The sequence below is a fragment of the Bactrocera latifrons genome, unplaced genomic scaffold (genome assembly GCF_001853355.1).
Source record: "Bactrocera latifrons isolate USDA-ARS-PBARC rearing strain unplaced genomic scaffold, ASM185335v1 scaffold_39, whole genome shotgun sequence".
Taxonomy (NCBI): Eukaryota; Metazoa; Arthropoda; class Insecta; order Diptera; family Tephritidae; genus Bactrocera; species Bactrocera latifrons.
In genome coordinates, this window is record NW_017537034.1 from 1,194,921 (window position 1) to 1,211,796 (window position 16,876).

Sequence of the window (16,876 nt, forward strand, 5' to 3'; positions counted from 1 at the left end):
GTTTCCTCTTTGACAGAAACATAAAACTCCATTCACAATAAATGATGACGACAGATTATAAGCCTACTGAGCACGGTGGGACAAATGTTTAGAATTGCAAAAATATTGGGAGCTATGGCTTATAAAGAAGATAACATAAATAATATACTTTTAATGCATATAATTTTATAACTTCAGTTGCAAGGGGTAAAGCCAAATTGATAAATAATAGTGGTATTCAATTAAATTTAAAAATAATAAATGTATTTATTTGTTCAGAAAAAGTGTCTATCGTGAATGTATTTATATTCACCATAGAATTATTAGAAAGAAAATTCAAGTTTAAATGTTCCTTTCCTGTTTTTTTTTTAGTATTTGTAAATTCAAATAGTTATATAAAGATATTTTTAATTGTATCGCTATTGTTGATTTCTTAGTATACAAGCTCTAAGCATTGCCATCATCTCTCATCCCACCACTACATTTTAATCATAACACAATTAATTGTAAACCATTTACATATTTAAAACAGTTTCGCTAATATAAAACATTATTTTTATTTTTCGCGGTTTTCTCTCCATACATATATAAATGTAAAACACATTTCCAATATTCTTCGACTATTATCTCACGGTAAGGAATGTGCTAAATTTGTTATTCAAGTCTTCGAACACTTCTTTCGCAACTGCAGCCTCATCACTTCCGCTGCGATCCACAATATCCGCATTGGGATCCGCATTCTCCTGCGCAGCTGCAAGCTTACGTGCAGCTTGACGTTTCTTTTTCAAAGCTTTCTTATTTACGACTGATGTAGTTGTCGGTGTGGAAGGTCGTTTCCAATGCGGCACAAATTCATCACAAAATTGCCATAGATAGTTGTAGAAGTCAAACATCATTTGCGAGTCACGAAAAATAAAGTTTTGTATATAATATGTAATATCAACACGCGTCTTTAACAAATCGTATAAATTGTAGATGAAGACACCACAAAATAGTTGACCCATTTTTGCTTGCTCATAGGGCATATCAAGCAAGCCGTTTAGTCCATACAACTGGAAGACAATCGACTGGAGTTCTGAGAAGGCATGCAAAACAATTGTAGAATAGGCATCGTATTTCTTTTTAAAAATTTCTTGCATATGAAAATGCTTCAATAAATTATCCATCACTAGGTAGCAATCGGATTTTGATATATACTCCATGCGTTCCGGTATAGGTAACGCGAGCAGATGCTCCTTGATCGTGCGTGGATTACCTTTCTGCGCTTCAGTATCACGAACGATTCGTTCTTTTTTGATAATTTTTCCAAAACGCTTCTGGAATTCTTTTAGATCACGTTCGGCGGGTATTTTCGAGTCGATTGTGCGTAGTACAACAGCGCATATAATTAAAGCATGAAGATGTATTAGGTCACAATTTTGTGATTTATGCAGCCAATAAACGATAGCAAGGAAGTACAATTGCAGGTCTTTTGGAAGTTGTTCCACTTGCTCAAAAAGTTTTTCACTGTCCAAGTGTGGCATTTTTTCCTTAAAAACGCTTCGAAAAAGTTCAGATTCAGGTTGCGCAGGTGTAAATTCCAATTTCGTTTCACTTTCAATGGCATAGCGTGTGTAATGTATATTTGTAACCCGCGGTCTTCGACCCATATAAGTAAACTCAATAGGGAGGGGTTCACCGTTCTCGTCAAGCGCGGGTTGCGTTTCCTCACCTTTTGCACTGTTCAATAATGTAAAAATATATCTTAAAATTGGCAGTGCAATTTCATTGCAATCGTTATAGGGAAAATGTTCAATTTGTGGACTGTTTATATATTTTCGAAGATGTACGAGATCCACAAAGTAGCGTGGTAAGTGGGCAGGATATAATTTTTCCAAGAACCAAGTGGGGAATTTTGCTGTCTTATCTTCACATTCATCCTCCTCATCTTCATCTCCTTGTTCGTTTTCGTTTTCATTTTCATCTTCATTATCCTTGTTTTCACCACCACCTATTGCGACCTCTCTGTCTCCTTCTTCGAGATCAGAATCCTCTTCACTGTCACTGTCTTCCCCACTGCCTTCTTCTGGACATTCTTTATTGCTTTCTGCGACATCGTTTTGTTCGTCTTCAATGATTTCGACTTGATCAACAACATCGTCAGTGTCATCATCATCCAGTTTCTTTGGCGGGTACCTTACAAATGCATTATCATAATGTTTTATAAAAAAGTCGTAAGAGTGACACTTTTCAATTGAATATCCACTGATTGCTGCATTCATTTGATCCAATAAAGATTTCCTCTGGACCTGTAAGAGATTGGAACAATAAAAATGTTTTTAATCAGTTTTATTTTGTTCTAACCTTGCGCAAGCGACTTAATATTTTCGATAGTGCCGATTCCACAGTTTCATCTTTCAGCCACTGTAATATTACTTGTATTCTCTTCTGTTGACGTTGCACTTTTCGACTTCGTCCAACTTTGCCCATTCCCGCAGCGAAGAAGTTTTTGAAGCAAGAACGTCCTATGTAATCATTGCCTAGCAGTGCTGCAAAAAGTGGTAACTTCTCTTTACATAGCGATCGACGCGCTATTAAGTGCTCAATACGGTATATGCAACAATCCAAGAATTTGTAAGTTTTTCCCTTTTTCGGCGCACGTTTTTCAATGTTATTCACCTGAATTTCACTTACTATGCGATTTGCCTTTGTCAATTTCTCTACACGTTTGGCTTCGTTTTTGCGCAGTTTACGTTGGAGCAATGTATCTTCTTTCGACTCTTGTGCTTCATCTAAACGCTTTGTATGCGCCTTCACTGTTAATGTAATTAGCGGTATATATTGCACGTTATATATATAGAAATCAGAATCATAGGTAAGCACTGGGCATCCGAGCTTCCGGCTTAGTGTCGCCAACTCGTCATCTGCCTCAAAAACACAACGCATCACAGATACTCCACAATCGCGTACTGCATCAACGAATACTTCCTTCATTAGCAGGGGAAATATTGTGTTGGAGCCACAAGGATTTATGCGTTTGATTACAGCAATTTTTCCTCTCAAACGTTTACCCACTGTACGCAATTTGCGGTATTCATAGCCACCATCCATTAGAACATAAGATTCAATATTGCATTCAGCTAGCACTTGAAAGAACTCCACCACAGCACGATAGAAGTCATCATAGTCGCCACCAAAGGCTGAGCAATTCCCTGACACGTCTTTGAATAAATTACAAGACAAGCTATCGCCATCGATAACCAGATTGCAATCATGTAATTCGTAAGGCAGCAGATATTGCTCCGCATGACGCGCTATATAACCGGTGAGTCCTCGCACACCCATTGAAAATTTTAATTTATAATCTTATTTGTGCGTATTTATTTGACCTGCTCACAAATTTGCGGTTTGTTTTGATTAGTCCATTGGCCATGTGTTTTTCAATGAGTACAGCCATTCACAATTAAATGTTTATTTATTAAGTAAGCAAAGAGGATACAAAAATGTAATGCCACTCGATAAGTAATAAAATTAAAAAAAAAATTTAAGAAAATTGAAAAATAAAAGTCGCGAATTGTTTCTAAATTGGGATATATTTTTAAATATTTTAAATTTGGCCAAAAAATATTTTCCAATCAGCCGCACAGAATGCAAATCGGAATATTTTCCAAGAGGCGCATACGAATACATGGGTACGGAATGAAATTTTTTGTTCGCTAATAAGAAGAAGAGAATTTATATTTGCTTGCGGTGCAAGTGGACGGTGGATGTTTCCTATTTTTCGCAGTGTGTTTTAGAATATAGCAAAGTGTGCACGTATTTTCGTTCCAGCGCTTTATGCATTTCATTTCGACGCTTTCTAGTTATACAAAAATTTAATAGTAACGATTTCACATGAATACCAATTGCAAATTGCAATTATTTGGCAAACAGTGAATAATATCGAGTCTGAATAAGCTTAAAATAAGTGAAGAAGTGACGAATACTAGCTATATATACTCGCAGCAGTAAATATAATTTGGAATTGTAGAAAAGTGCCTTTTATTTGTGTGTGCGCGGCCATCGTACGATGAATCTTTGCTGGTGGAAGTGAACAGCAAAAACACAGTAGCGTATAAAAAGAGTGAATGGTGCGAATAAAATATAAATTACGAATGCGAATTTAATTAAAGATTTGTGCTTATTCGCAAATACCACTAATAGTTGTATAAATTTAATTAAACGTGTGCAAACTGTAAACTTTACTCGAGCCCTACTTAAGTTAGTTGCTCTTGTATATTTAATTTTCCAATCGGTTTTACAATGCTAAGCTTGTGTTAACTGCTTGTACTTTTTAGCCGCATTCGTAGTGTTTTTGGATTACATCTTCGTATTACACTTCTCTGCTGCACGGATTTCTTCATATTTTAACAATTGGCCTTTTGACTGCCGCTGCCGACAGTGCCGTAGTAGCAGCAGTATTTGAAGACGCTGTCTATGCTTTGCAGCAAAAAGTTGACGTCAACGTCGCAGCCTTTGTTACCGTGAACGATTTTATGTTTTTCTCTTGTGACGTTCATTCATATGTGCAGACATAAAATTTGTGTTAAAGCAAAGAAAAGTCAGAAGCATAAAAGTAACATCGAGCGAATGTATGATAAAAAATGTGTCTAAAAGAAAACAAAGAAATTTTCTTTTTCTGCTTGGTATTGTTTTTCTTTAATGGGCGCAGCAAGTAAACGCACATAACTACCACCAATATAAACAGCTAGCGGCACTGGAGCAACCGAGACAGCAAACACACTAAAGAGGCAGAAATCGCTTTAAGACAAGTGTGTGTATTGCTTTTGGCCCTCTACTATTAAAACATTGGCGTGTGAGTTTGTGTATTTGGTTTTTGTTATTGTTGACTGATTCTTGGCTTCTTACTTCTGTTGGAGCTTCATGCGGTTTCTGTGCATATGAGCAGTGCAGTGTGGCGCCGAAGCATTGACCGCACTCGGTACATTCGCATACATAATGTACATATGCATTTATATCAATATACTGGACTCTACACACGTTTAAAGAAGTAAAAATTATAAAGAATTGCAATAAAATAAGTAAGCATTGCATAGCATTGAATAAGAAAACCGTAACATAACGTGCAGAAAAATTGTGAAAACGATAAAATATACAAGTTCGTCTATTTTTGCAAAAATCCGAAATGAAAATCGTGAAATTTTGTTTGTGTGTATATGAAAATTCTTAGTATAAAGTGAAGAAGAAAAGTGAGCGCAGAAAATATCACCTCATCGCATCCGTCAAACGATTGCAAAAATAACAAAAGTAACAGCATAAACGGGAGCAACAATTAATATACATACGTTGAAATATTTGCTCCAAAGAAACCAAAAATACAAAAAAAAAAAAAAAAAAAAAAGAAAATGAAACACGTACTCGCGAACTGTGCATATTCGCTCATTTGATTCGTGTTTTTCGCAGTGCTATCCATCGCCGTCGTCGTGGTCGTGGTTGTCGTCGCTGCGGTTATTTTGCCGATTTGGTTGTTATTGTCACAATTTGAACAGATTTTCTTGTGGAAAGTGTTATTTTGGCAATTGCGCTCCAAACGACTAGTGTGTTTCGATTCGACGCCACGAGCGACATCGTCTTGAATATTGCCAACGCAAGCGCCGGTCAGGCAAACAAGCAAATCCAAAAAAGCATTATAATACATGCAATCTTCTTCCGATATTTGCATTTGCACGCTATTCGCCCCCCTAAAACCCTTTCTATCGAAAAAAGCTGTATTAATACTTTCTATGCTATTCGTCGCGTTTTCGCGCTGTTCCCTATCACAAGTTTCGCGCATTTGACATTTGCCGTTTTGACGCATCGCCACATTCCTGCGGTCACACAGTGTTGGTTGAGTATCGCTCGTGCAGTTCCAGTGCAAAGTGCTAAGCGAACAGGCATTCAGGTGTTGAAAGGATTTTTTTCAACAGTTGTGTCAGTTGGATGCCGGTGGCCTAATTGGATAACGTGTTATTTAGATATATTGCCTCGTTTTCGGATAAAAACACACACACATTGAGTTTCAACATAAAAAAGCAGTGAACTTTTGCTGTGGCACCAGAATTTATGGATTATTGACAAATGATTCGAAGGCATTAAAGGTCAGTTCTTTTAATTTTTACTACTTATTTATTTGTAGTGGAATAGGACTTACAGAAAAAAATAAAAATTATGTGAAATCATATGATAATTAGTTAAAAATACCGAAGGAGTCTTTTTTTTAATATTTAATTTATTTCATTTAGTAAAATTAAAATAGTAAATAAGTCAAAGATATTCTGCCCATCTTTTGCTTGACAAGAAATAAGTAAAATTTTTTACTGAAACAAAGTTTACTGGTGCATATTAATTGAAAAATAATTAAAATCGATTTTTTTATTATATGCGATTGCACATTTGAAATCTGCCACTTTCCAATTACGACAGGGACATTCTAAAAATTCATCTAATTTCTGTTCCCACGCTCATTGCCAACTCAGGTAAATTCCTCATTAATCACCAATCTTCCAAACCGAGTTTAAGAACATTTTCATATGCATATTGTGTGTGCGAAAAAAATTTTCCGCAATTATTTTCTCAGAATTTTACTGTATTAAAGGCCGCACGCAGTTTACGTGCATTTATTGTTTGCAATGATTGAATGCCACAGTAGGTGGCGAGACAGCAGTACGTGTTTACTTGAAAAATGCTGCAAATATTTGTATTTCTTGAGCATAAATGTATAAATTAACCACCCGCAAATCCTAATCAGCCAACAATTTTCATAATTTTCAATTGAAATGACTTGGCACAAAATACCAGAAAAATTGAGTATGCCATTTGTATTAAATGGGCGGAAAATTACTACAATTTTCACAGCGTACGAAAAGAAAATATGTAAGGCCAATTTTCGGGAAGTCTAGTAATATAAAATGTGGTGTACATAGGAATGAAGTGATCAAGTAACGCATTATGAATAAATTGTAAAAAAACGAGAGATTACGCATTTTATTCTTGTTAAGGAAAATGAAAAACAACACTTTTTGTTCATTTGTTGGGAATTTGTATCTAGGGAAATGCCGCAAATATAAATTTCGCAACTTTTTTGTAACGTCAAATTGTTAAAGTTTTTACAACTGTTTCGTTTAAGTTAGCAACCTCCTAAATATTGTTCTTAATATTTAATTTGACTATGAAAATGCAATTTGAAAATATTCATTTGAAAGCTTTTGTAATCAATGAAATTGAATTTCTATTTTCACATGTCTTCAATATCCGAATATTTTGCTCAAATCGGACTACCACAGCATTTATAGTCGTCATACAAACTAATCGATCTAAGTCAAAGCTTTGTACGCAAATTGTCTGTATTGGATTATAGTTTAAGTCAAGGGCACAATCCCCAAACATACTATTGTTCGAATCGGACTACCTTAGCATATAGTTGCAATGCAATAGGACCGATCAAATATATTTTGATTTCTATCCGGCTACGGACTGTTAACTTGGCAGGATACTGTAGTTGCAACTACAACCACACTGATCAAAATCAAGATAAATATTTTCTTTTCAATTTTTTTCTCTAAGAATTGCACCTATGAAGGGCATTATAGCTTCTTTGTCGACGAAGTTAACATTTTTTTTGGGTTAGAAATACATTATGTATTAGAAGTATATAATATACATAGATAAATAAAAACACTTTTCCCATGGCAGTCGAGTTTAAGTAACCGGAATGGACCCGTAATATTTGCTTTATTAGTTTTTTTTTTAGAGATTTTATCTCGATTTAAACACTTTTTTATGTTGATACCGCTTTTTTCTTTAATTGAAATTATCAGGTTCAATTATCTCAATTGCACCTGAATTGTTAACGGCTAAGAACTGTTAAATTTTATGCCTATCTTATCCTTATAGGGAAAAATCTTTTGCAATGCATTCTCTTACCTTTCTATTTATATAATGTTTTCATATATATACATACATATGTACCACTAAACTTAATATATTTTGCACAATTTTCCAATTCACTCTTGAGACTAGCGATTTGCGCTCCACTTGCCAAGTAATGCATGACACTTTGTTCAAACAATAATGCCAGCTGAGCACAGTGCCCATTGCTGCAACGAATTGAGGACGAAAGTTCACTGGAATTGTGGTGTTTTTGGCGATTTTTTTGGTGCCTTTGCCCAAACAATTGACGTTTCCACACTTTTTATTATTTTTACTATTTTATTGCACTAGTTACTATGCAAATGCGAATTATGTGTGCCTTAACGGCATTTATTGTATACAAAATCTTCTGCACTGGCGAATATTTCACATTTATTATTATTATTTAACACATTGCACAACTTTTTATGTTTTTAATGTGTTTCCTTGTTTTAATCGATTTTGTTTGGGAAATTCTTGATTTATACACGTTTAAATATATTTGTATGTATTTTCCATAAAGGTCTTTGGTATTTTCAATGCTTTTTCGCTTACGTCAATCTAAACTAATTTTTTTGTGGTTATTTTTTATGCCTTGAAGTTGCAATTTTATTTCGCATTTTTATTGAACCACGTGTATCGTCAGATTATAAATGCTTTGTTTAGCTTTTGCGTGTATTTTTATCTTTGCAAATTCCTCACGTATGAAGTTCATTGTTGAATATTATAAAAATACTAATTATAATTATTATTTGTTTGTTTGTCTGTATTTGTGATGCTTGAGTTTTTTTATATGCCTATTAACACTTTTTTTTTGTTTGGGAATTTGAAAATAATTAAGATAGGTCACTGAATTCATTATTTTTAGGTTAGCATGCCAACAATAACAACAAAAACAATTGAAAGTAAGGTCGAAATCGGTTATTATGGGAAAATAAGTATTCGAAAACTTGATTTTTTTGGAATTTTTAAAATTATTTAACGGTGAGTAAGAACAAAATATATTTCTTGTTCTGTTCAGTTCTTGAAACTTTTTTGTGGGTTTATTTTGATATTGCCATTTAAATAATTTAAGCTTTAGTTCGGAAAAAGAGTTATTTTAACTAAGTAGTCCAGTTTGAGATATCAGGAATTGAGATATTTATCAGAATTTTTTACACGGCCTATTCTGCCTAAGAAGGAGCTCATTTGTCGGCATCGCAAATATCGTAGCTCTATAGGGTATAACTGCCATCCAAACAAATCTATCAAACTAGGTTTTTCTAAGAAAAAAATATTTTATAAGATGGCTTCACGAAATTTGGCATGTATTATAGTCCAAGTTAAGACAATAATCTCCAAATAAATTGTTAAAATCGGACCATTGTACCATATAGCTATCAAACAAACAGACCAAAAAAATCAAGTTCTTGTATGGAAACCGTTTTCATTGACAAGATAGCCTCACAAAATTTGGTATGGATTATTGTCCAAGAAAAGTCTAGAATCTCTTAACTTATTGTTGGAATCGGACCACTACAGTATATAGTTGTCATACAAATCGACCAATCCATATCAAGTTAATGTATGGAAAACTGTTTTATAATACAAGATATCTTCACTAAATTCGAAATAGAGTATTTTTCAAGGCAAAGCTATAACTTACAAAGAAATTATTCGGATCGGATTACTACAACATATAGCTATTATACAAAGAGACCAATCTAAGTGAAGTTCTCGTATGCAAAACTTTTTTTTTTTGACATGAAATCTTCACGAAATTTGGCATAGTTTGTTATCCAAGCCAAAGCTATAATCTCCCAATAAATTGTTCAGATCTCGCCACTATAACATATAGCTGTCATACAAACTATCAGTTAAAAATCAGGATCAATCATTTCTTTTCATACCCTTTTAGGCTAAAGAAACATACCTCTGAAGGATATTCTAGCTTCGGTGCAGCTCACGTTGACGTTTTCCTTATTTTGATATATGTATCTTTCTATATACCTAAGTACCGATTTCACATTTGCCACCAACTCACAAAATGCCTGATTATTTACAAATTCTCTCATTTGCTACATACATTTTGTCATAATAATTTGTGCAGTTGAACAATTCTTTGGAATTCCACTTTACATTACAAGAACAACATTGCAAGCAACATGTGCGTACAAACACACCTGCATTATGTTTGTTGTTGCACTAACGACAGCTGTAATTCCAAAAGCATACACACACGTAGCTGGATGGACAAACGCAGCAATCAGATCACCAGCCACACCAATAACAACAACAACAACATGTGCACCACCAGCCAAGAGTACAAGCCCGGTGGCTGCGTCGGCAACTGCATATTTGTGCTGCTGAGCATTACAGCACTGCAGACGGTAATAATCATGGTAGAAATCTCGGTGTAAAAACTAAGTTAAATGCTAACAATCTGGCCGCCGCCACTGTCCGCAGCACCAACAGCCAGTGGTGATGCCCAGTGCATATGCACTATTTAACCGGAGTCTGTGCTGTGAGTTTGGTGTGTATGTGTGTGTGTATTGACAAGTACAGAATAAGTGCTGAAGGTATCACTGGCGTTGGCAAACACGTTTTGGGACACCATACCTATATGTACATATGTATGACACCAACAAAAGCAACAACAACGCACTACTTGTCCAAAAATGTGTGCGTCTGTATATACATATGTACATATGTGTGTGTTGGTGGCCGCCAATGCACAGATGCTACAGCCAGAGCAGACGTCTGCTGACGCCTCTTGGCATTCATTCATCCCTAGATCATGTACACGTTCAAATTATATGCCCTGTGTCCATTCTTGGTTTGTTGCTTTGCTCGTAAGATCAGCACGGCTTTTTTCTTCTTCTGAATATTTCTTTCTCATGACTTGTTGTTGTTGTGTTTTTATTATTTTTTTCTGATTAACATGAGCAGCAGCTGAGCCCAAAAATATGTGTGTCGGGCTTATACACAAACGTGTATCGTCGGTATGTTTGTGCATAAAGTGATCTTGCAGTCTCACGAATTCCATACTGTTGTGACTAGCAGTGAAAAAAAAAAAATACAAATAAACATTTTTTTTCACTTCTTCGGTCGCTTATGAAAATCCAAACTGACAGATGACAGTTTTTGTTATTGCTTTTATTTTTTTACTTTTATTTCTAGTTTTTATGCAGTTCCATGCTTTCTGCCACTCTAATCGCCCTCTTCCCATACCTATAGTTTACTTTTCTCATTTACGTGTGTGCTCTCTGTGCCGCTCTCTCTACAGTTTTCTTCTCGCAGCCACTGCTGTTCCCCTGCATAAAGCCGTTTTTCTTCCGTTTTCTCAGACGTTGATCTGCTTGAGATCGCTGATCCCAGCATTGTGCACACAACGGCAGTTGTTCGCCGCTGTCATCTGATACTTTTGAACTATGCATTCACTTATGTATGTCGTCGAAAGTACTTAGCAACGTGCGTACCTCGATATGTGACGATAAAAGTATATTTTTTATTATTGATAGGGCGCACGCGTACCTAAGTATATTCATCTGTATGTATTGCTGTGCGTTATTTAGAATAGAAAAAGGAAGCCTTCTTTATTTGCTGCTTCAAATTTCCTCATGCACTTCCTTCCAGCTCCAGCTCTTCCTTTGTGAAGAATTGTTTTTATTTATTTTTTTTTTTTATATCAGCAAACATATCTTGCTTCCGTGTGTTGTTTTGCAAAGGGTGTTTTTTGTTCTTTTTTTGGTTTTAAATATTTAGTTTTGAAATTTCTTCTTGAATTTCTCATACTCAATTCAATTTTGAAGTTTTTGTATTTTGATATACATAAGTTCTCAGTGATTTTAAGCTAATATATTTAAAGAAAATTCATATTCGATATTATTTTTAATAACTATGTCAGGCGTCGTTACAAAAATAGTAATTATTACTGCATCTGCCAGCTTAATTGAATATTTATACCATATTTCACCATTTACTTTAGCCAGATTCTGGTAGAAATAAGTTAATTTTTCTTCTCGCTACATTTCTTTAATAACTGAACTTTATAAACTGTTTGGGGAGTATAAACCGAGTTTTGGATATGAATGAAAAGTTGACAAATAATAATAATAATTTCATTTATTTAAAGGGTCAATATTTTTGGTTTTCAATGATTTTGTCATTATTAAATGTGATTATGATCGTTTTAGTCAACTAAAAACTAGGAAGTATCTGAATTTGAAAAAAACAATGCAAAAATTAAAATTTTTTTTAAATTAACATACATATATAAATATCGAGAAATGTTCTTGAAAAAAAAACTAAGTTCGTATTTGTAAAATTAGAAACATACTATTAGTTCTAGCACACAATATAAGTTCGTGTCGTTCGTCGAATCTTCGTTCCATTTCGCCACACCGTAATCGCGAAATACCGCTTGTTCTAACACACAAAATGAATTCGTCGAATTTGCTCTTTTTTTACAGTATTCCAAATTTTCTATCCAAAATAAAAATGGTGTTCTTTGGATTTCATTCAAACCCTTTTTTTATTCTTTACTTAATACTAATAGTATTATACTAGAAAGGTGATATTGATATTTCCGTTGTAAAAGTATTGCGCAATATAATTTTAATAGAATCAGTAATTTGTAATTTGGTTACAAAAAGCCTCTGCAAAATGCCCAATACAATTACATATCTTTCTTTTATCAAGTATCTCAATTCACACCTTGCCAACAAGCAACAACAAACTGTGATTTTGTTGAAAGCAATGATTTGGCATAACATGTTCTGCTGTCATTGAGACGGATGTTTTTTCCCATGCATTTCTTCATGCAGTGATCACTTTGGGTCAGAATCACTAACAAGAGTGAGATAATTATCTTCAACCTACTTAGCTGGCTAATCTGGCGATTACACACACTGATCGATATGGATTTTTTTAAAAAGCGGATGCTACGCAATTTTATTGTTGTTCTGCCAGAAAAAATGTAAGTTTTGCCCAAAAAGTTGCTCACTTATCAGAACCGGCGATATCGAACCACTAATGCATATAGCTGTCATACAAACGGATCGAGCAAAATCAAGTCCTTGTATGAAAAACAAATTTTTTTTGACGAGATATCTTCACCAAATTCCACATATATTTTTCTTAAAGGGTACGCTATAATTTCCGAACATATTGTTCGGATCGGACAACTATAGTATATACATAGGTGCCATACAAACTGATTGATCAAAATACAGTCCTTGTATTAGAAACTTTTTTATTTGACGAGTTATCTTCACAAAATTTGGTACGAATTATTGTTAAGAACAACGGTATAATCTCCGAAGAAATTGTTCAGATCGAACTACTACAGCATATAGCTGCCATACAACCGTCCGATTAAAATCTAGTTCTTGTATGGAAACATTTTTGTGAAAGCTATTATAGCATCGGTGCAGCTTAAGATCAAGTTTTTTTCTTCAATTTTTTTTTAATTTTTCCTAATTTTATATTTAAAAAAAAATTTTCATTCAATATATTTCTGTCAGACTGAAGATCATTTGCTACTTTTGTGAAATTCCTGCACTTGTGAAATACATGCAGCACATCTTTTTGCTGCTTAGTGATGAAAGCTTAGCGTAACTTGCGGAAATTGCTTAATTTATACGCTGACTAATGCCCATACAACGCCTAACGATGGTCTTCAATTAAGCCATACTTAACCGCGCTACATCATAGCTGCAAACTAGACATCATTTCCACATATAGAAATCCTCCGCTTGCCGACTTGTTGAACTCTTCGCCACAACTTATTTTTTGCTGCCCATTTTACTCATCTAAGCTAGCCTATGTATGTGCGATTCGTCTTCCATGTCTTACAAAATTATTTCGGTCTGTTGTGCAATTATTCAATTGTTCCTAATGACAAAATGCGCAAATTTACATTTGAACTGAGCAACACTGTGTGAGAAATTAATGTACACAGAAGTGATTTATTAAAAATGTCAACTGGAGAGCATTTAATTCATACATATGTAAATTTGTAATATTTTTTGTTTACTTAACACAGTTTGCGCGCCAGTTACAAGCGGTTTCAAGCCGTTACAGCCGCCGCAGAGACTTTCATGAATGGCTTGCAGCTTGCAGCTCTTAATATTTGCTCTACATTAATTCAAATTCCCTCATGAGCTGCACACATCCTCATGACGTCTGCGACTCGGTAGCAAACCCACTTGAATTTTCACACATTGCAAAAACGTAATAGAAAGATTTGCTGTAACTACTCGTACAAGCGCCATTTGTTCGCGCTCAATTAGTTCATTCATAAGCAAATGTCACTCTCGAATTTCGCACACAATTAGTGTTTGGTCATGTCAATCCACTAACATCAAATGTTAATTTAATTGGATGTGATTGCGGCGATGATTCATGCAGCAAGTTGTATAACGACTATCGGAAATGTTTAATAATATTTGGAGCAATGCAAGAACTTTGAGTTTAGCAGGATAGACAGGAAGATGATTTCGTCATGGAATGAGTGGGATAAATGAAAAACACTTTTTCCATGTTACTTAGTCCCCTGACAGTTGGGTCTGCGTATTCGTGAAATACTCGGATTTGTATCCGGCCAAAGACTGTCAACTCCGTGGCTTTGCTTACAATTATTTCAAGAATGTTTTCTGTTACTACGAAAAAACAACTTGTACACAGATCCTGTTGGGTTCTGTCTATTGCTAAGATTTATGTTCGCTAAAGTAGTTGAGAAGTAGTAACAGAAAAATATTGTCTTTCTCTTAAATCAATCTTAGTATACTTCTTTAATCTCCATTTTCTCAATTTTTGATTTTTGCTAAAACAAAAGAGGCGTACTTGGAACTTACATACATAGGTATTCCGCTGCTTAGGTAAAGTTTGTGAAGTTTTCTATCACTCAAATTTGTTCTGAAGACTGTCTCACAGGGTTTGCCAACTCAGCTGAGTATTTATAGTTAATTTCACTACTCAATTTTAAACAGTTACTGGCGCAGTATCAAGTTAATTTTTCTATTCGCCATTTTATTAAATTTATTACATAAACCGTTTGAGAATTACAGATAGAATTTTGAATATGAATGAAATCGTATTTCATTTATTATTTTAGCCAGTTTCTGGTTAATTTTTGAGAATTATGAATCGAATTTTGAATGTGAATGAAAGGTTAACAAAAAATTTATTTTATTTATTAATTCTTGCGTTTAGAAAGCTTATTACAAAATAAAATTACTTTAAAGAAAAATGTAATGGACCAAAGGTCACCCGAAATGAAAACTAACAATATTTTATTCTAAATATGTAAATGTTGCGGTATTCTTTAAACTTCATAGCTTTCTCAGTATTTCTACTATTTCTAAACTAATTAAAATCTAATAAAATTACAGTGATTAAAATTTTTTCAGGGTGTGTCGTTTGCATATAAATTTTTCCAGCAATTAAAATAGCTTATTAAATAGCAGCGAATATCTTAACTATTAAAACAACAAAATATGCTAATAAAAACTGGTATTTTCATATACTTTGTACCCAACTATTACTACCTCGTCAGATATTTCGTTTTGTGGCTTGCGACAGCAGTCATCTTAATCATCACAAACGAATGTAGCAACGAGCACGACTTCAGCCACGACAGAGCAGCTAAAATATTTTAGTATCACTTAACCGTTACATTTTAACACATTTAGTGGCTAATAACGCCGAAATGCCGAAGATGTCGTACGAAGAATAACGAAATGGAAAAAAATGTGTAGGAGAAGTTTTTTTTGTATATTTGTGAAATAATTTTTTTTTGTTTTGAATTTTTTTTTTATTTGTGCAATATTTTTTTTATATAAAATTAGCTGAGCAACAAAAATGAAAATTAAGAAAAAGGAGTTCGCAACAACTATGTGCGAATCGAATCGAAACAAAATTGTCAGCGCCATGAATGGGCAAACGAGAAACCATAACATTAGTCAATAAAACAGTGCTAATAAATATTGGTAAGCAGTCATTACACACTGCTAGACAACAAGCGGGTAGGCGCGCAGTTAAGTACATATGTAGGTATGTGTCTAGATTTTGACTACTGACTGTCAACAAGACAACAAGCTGCAGCCGGCAACTCGCAAACTACAAACACATACATATGTAAATATGTGCTCATATGTAGGCACCACACACAGCTGACAAACTGACAGACGCTTTTTCTGCTTTGCACCAAGCGTATGAGTAGAATAGCTTTTGTGGGTACACAAGCACAGGCGGTCATACCAACCACAAGAAGGTTGGAGCCAATACAGTGGGACGTGAGGTGGCTGTCAACTGTCTCAGAACTTTTTACGCTCGAGTAGCTAAACGCAGTGCAAGCTGCTTTTCTAAATTTGTCTAAGCATTTTTATTGCATATACCGCTACTCGCTGACGTAAGTTCCATTGATGCTGAGCGCGCGTTTGAGGCTTAGTTCTGCGCCGCTTGTATCCTGCTTGTATTTCATCGATATTTTTTTTCGAACAAAACCTTTATTTTAGTCAGTTGTAAGTCAATGGCCAAGCGCGCTACACACGTCTCATGTGCATATTTATGTGTTTGAAGTCTCAAATTGTAATTCGTTCAAGTTTATGGTGTTGGCAAAACCTGATTTCCTCTTCGGCAGCAGCCTTCAATGCCACATTAGCTACTTATTCACCTATTTACGTCTATTTACAAGCGAATCATGAAGGTATTAATAGCGTAATCTTGTGCATGTACATATGTATGTATTTTTGCTGAATTTTGCATTTGGCTGAAATATTCATTCATAAAAGCAAAGCTGTCAGCAAGCTTAAGAATTGTGAAATTTTTGTTTAAAGAAATATACATACTTACATATATTATTTTTGTAGACATAATTTTTGAACTGTTAAATATATTTTAGAATTTTTATCAATACTTCTATATTCTTATTTACTATATACGTCGGTATATGTATTCTTCTTCATAGTAAATACTAATTATTTTGTGC

General features: G+C 34.4%; 2 protein-coding genes across 2 annotated transcripts in view; one reads left to right on the top strand and one right to left on the bottom strand.

Moving 5' to 3' along the window:
- Positions 1 to 548: 548 nt before the first annotated feature.
- On the bottom strand, positions 549 to 3,420 carry LOC108972273 (protein asteroid). Its single transcript, XM_018938821.1, has 2 exons — positions 2,323 to 3,420; positions 549 to 2,267 (listed from the first exon to the last, which is right to left on the bottom strand). Exons 1-2 carry the CDS (start codon positions 3,301 to 3,303, stop codon positions 603 to 605), a joined length of 2,646 nt encoding a protein of 881 aa, XP_018794366.1. The 5' UTR covers positions 3,304 to 3,420; the 3' UTR covers positions 549 to 602.
- Positions 3,421 to 3,757: 337 nt separating this feature from the next.
- LOC108972274 (protein Star) overlaps positions 3,758 to 16,876 on the top strand; it is an 85,838-nt gene continuing 72,719 nt past the window's right edge. Inside the window, exon 1 of the mRNA XM_018938822.1 lies at positions 3,758 to 6,095. The gene's annotated coding sequence lies outside the window, so the exon portion shown is untranslated. The remainder of the gene's footprint in view (positions 6,096 to 16,876) is intronic.